This window comes from Marmota marmota, unplaced genomic scaffold (assembly GCF_001458135.2).
Source record: "Marmota marmota marmota unplaced genomic scaffold, marMar, whole genome shotgun sequence".
NCBI classification, from domain to species: Eukaryota; Metazoa; Chordata; class Mammalia; order Rodentia; family Sciuridae; genus Marmota; species Marmota marmota.
In genome coordinates this window covers 15215438-15218770 of record NW_026000242.1, presented here as the reverse complement: position 1 = coordinate 15218770, position 3333 = coordinate 15215438, and the positions used below count along the sequence as shown (strand labels likewise).

At 44.1% G+C, this 3333-nt stretch overlaps 1 protein-coding gene across 2 annotated transcripts in view; it reads right to left on the bottom strand.

The window, feature by feature from the left end:
- The window catches only part of Poglut3 (protein O-glucosyltransferase 3), a 29759-nt gene extending 26528 nt beyond the window's left edge, over positions 1 to 3231 (bottom strand). The window contains exon 1 of one of the 2 annotated variants that reach the window (XM_048795623.1): positions 3058 to 3231. In XM_048795623.1, the coding sequence (XP_048651580.1) occupies positions 3058 to 3097 (40 nt within the window). In that variant the 5' untranslated portion in view covers positions 3098 to 3231. Of the gene's footprint in view, positions 1 to 2937 lie in introns of both variants that reach the window. The other variant, XM_015489917.2, reaches the window with a different exon arrangement.
- Between the last annotated feature and the right edge of the window lie 102 nt (positions 3232 to 3333).

Sequence of the window (3333 nt, the reverse complement as noted above, 5' to 3'; positions counted from 1 at the left end):
GACTCTGTACCTTCCTCTGGGGCTTAGGGATTGTGTTGCCAACTTAAATTTTGTCATTATTACCAGGCTACCTGTGTTATCCTACTTCTTGCCGTCGTCACGATGCAGGATGCGAGGCAAGGCACTGCACTTGAGTGATCCCTCAACGGACCTCAAGGAAAGCATGTCCTATTGCATGCGGGTTTGACGTCCACGCCCCGCCCTACGAAAAAAGGCGTCGGCTGATACGGGATCAGGTCTGGGGAAGGCGCCTCCTTAGGACTGAACCATACATTGCAGCCACTTCTGCACAGTGGGATAGGACCTCTACTTTCGCCTGCATTGTTATATAAAATAGAAGGGGGAACTGTGGTAAGCCATTCTTATAGACCGTGGCCGCCATTAGAAGATGGCGCTGGCTTCCACTGTGGCCTGTGATAAACAACTCCTTTTATGGAGAGTTGGCGCGCAATCCCTTACCACCCTATGAGAGAGATCCACGTGGCGGCTTGGGATTGGAATGCGGGGGGCTTTATTAAGCTGTGCTTGGGTGTGCCGGGTGCGGGCGGGTGCTAGAAGATGATACATGACTCAAGGCCTGAATAAACTGTTGAAAGAAGAATCCTGTGTCGTGTTTCCCTGGCTGGCGAGGGGTCGCGACAGTGGGGATTAGACCCAGGGTACTTAACCACTGAGTCACATCCCTAACCCTTTTTATATTTTATTTTGAGAAGACAGGGCCTCACTAAATTGCTTAGGGCCTCACTAAGTTGCTGAGGCTGGCTTTGAATCCCCCCTGAGTGGCTGGGATTTCAGGCTGGATTATAGGTGTGTGCCACCCTGTCCCATCACATAACCCTTTTTTTTTTTTTATCTTGCTTTACCCCTTCTTGTGATGATCACTATTCTACTTCTATTTCTGCAAGTCTATGCTGCATATCTCACATAAGTGGAATCTCAAATGTTACTTTTAATGGCTGCCAAACATTTTATTACATGAATGTATCATACTTTAAACAATTATCTTATAGTTTGCTATTTACACTTCTGTAACAAATAATCATAGTACTGCAGGAGTATCCTTTCTCATGATCTTTACCCATATTTGGATTATTTTCCCTGGACAGATACCTGGAAAGTCAGATACCATATAATAGGGCAATGACTTTCTTTGCAAATGATGTCCTGTTTACTTTGTGGCACTGGGGATTGAACCTAGCAGCTCTTTGCCACTAAGCTACATTCCCAGTCCTTTTTATTTTTTTTATTTTGAGACAGGGTCTTGCTAAGTTGCTTAGGGACTTGCTAAGTTGCTGAGGCTTGCCTCAAATTTGCCACTCTCCTGTCCTAGCCTCACAAACTCCTGGGATTACAGGTGTGCACCACCACACACAGCAATGATATTCTTTTTTAAAATAGCCTCTTCTAACTATTGAAACTTGAATGGCTTTTACATTTTACAAATGGAAAAAATTTAAAAGGAAACCATTTTGTAATGTGAAAAATTATATGAAATTCAAATTTCAGTGTCTATAGTTTTATTAGAATGCAGACAAACCCTTTTGTTTACATATTGTCTGTGGCTACAAAACAGAGTTGAGTAAATGTAACAAAAACTGTTACATTTACTGACCTACAAAATCTAAATTATTTACTATCAGATTTTTGAAGAAAAAAGTTAGCTGAACCCTGATATACCCTTATTATTCTGTATCAATGGAGTTGAAATTATTCTATCCCAATTCCTATAAAGCATAGAAAACCAGTTGTCTGAAGATTTAGGATCTAACTCATAGATATGTTATCAAAGTGATAATCAAGGATGACTTTAGGAGTGTTCTGAATTAAACATATAGCAACACCCACTGAAGTGGTTAAGGAAGAACAGGTTCTCAGCTACAAATTTTCCAGTGGCTTTCCTTTATTTCTAAAAATCTCTTGCTTGGCATTCAAAGCCCTTGAAGATTTCAAATTACAACCTGACTTTCTTTTTCTGCTTAGCATCAGTAAATTATTTATTTTCCTGAACTCCACACTCTGTTAGCCTTTGTGCTTTTGCACATCACAGAGCATCTGTTGGCAGGCCTAGCCAGCCACACGCTCATCCTTCAAATCTCTGCTCCTGGAATCTTTCTAGATTTCCCCAGGAAACTGGTAGTGCTTCAGTGTTTTTACTGCACTCTGGATATACCTCCATTGTAATGATTATGTTGTACAGTCATAGGCGATTTGCTTATCTGTTTGCCCAATAGATTGTAAATTCCTTGATGGGCAGGCATTACCTTTCATCCTTATATCCTCAGCAGGATTACCAATACATAGTGGACAGCAAATGAATATTTGTCTAATGAGTGAAATTAAATATATACATATGTCTGTCTATCTGTCTGTCTGTCTATCTATCTATCTATCTATCTTTATATATGAATTGTTTGGCTCTTAAATTCTTTGCTTAATCAACAGTGCCCCCCATCGCCTCCCTGTGCTCCACATCCCACAGTTAAGTTTCCAGCAGGACTGGCAGGGTAAGAGGCACCAATGCATTCCTTGTCTTTGTTGATAAAATAGGGTGCCAGTTGGCTGGAACCCTAATTCAGATATAAATTAGCAAATCCTGACTAGCAACAACTTGAAACCAGCCAGACAAGTTGTAAGAAGTTGCAAAGGTAAGATGTGAAGGAGAACGTGGGAGGCGGATGGAGCAGGAAAAGATTGTCAGGACAAGATCCACCCACCCTCCGTAGGAATAACCGAATTTCTACTGACTTTCACTAATTTCTGTGAAATATGCTCTCAAGAAGTCAAAACTGCGAAGAAAACGAAAACCTAGGCTGCAGAACTGCCTTCTTTCGGCCTATTTGCTCTGATATTCTCCGCTGGGAGCTTTTTCACGGTTTCGAGTCCATCAGGCCTAAACCAAATAATCCGAGACAAAGCAGACTATCCCTCACGTGGTACCTCATCTGGCCTAGGAGGTCTAGGCGTGGTGAGTCCTCCCAGGAAGGCCCTCCCCGCAGGCCGCACCGTTCAGCCCTCTACACCGGGGGCGGAAGGACCGTGCAACAACGTGTGACTCACACCGCATCATTAAGCCCCGGGCGCTATCCACTCGGATCATCGTCCCTGCACATTAAATGTGGGAGGGCTCTTGGAGTCATTCATTCTTCCGAAAGACTTTTAGGGCTTCTTCCTCCCTCTTTGGTGTCGGGGAGGAAGACGGAAGGGAAAGTGACCAGACTTAAGAAAAGGCGACGCACGCTGGGAGGAGGGGCCGAGTGGATTCCTGGGCGGCGCGGTGGCGGCCGGGCAGCGCAGGGGGTCAGGAGCGGGGCGGGCAGGGAGGCAAGGGAGGCC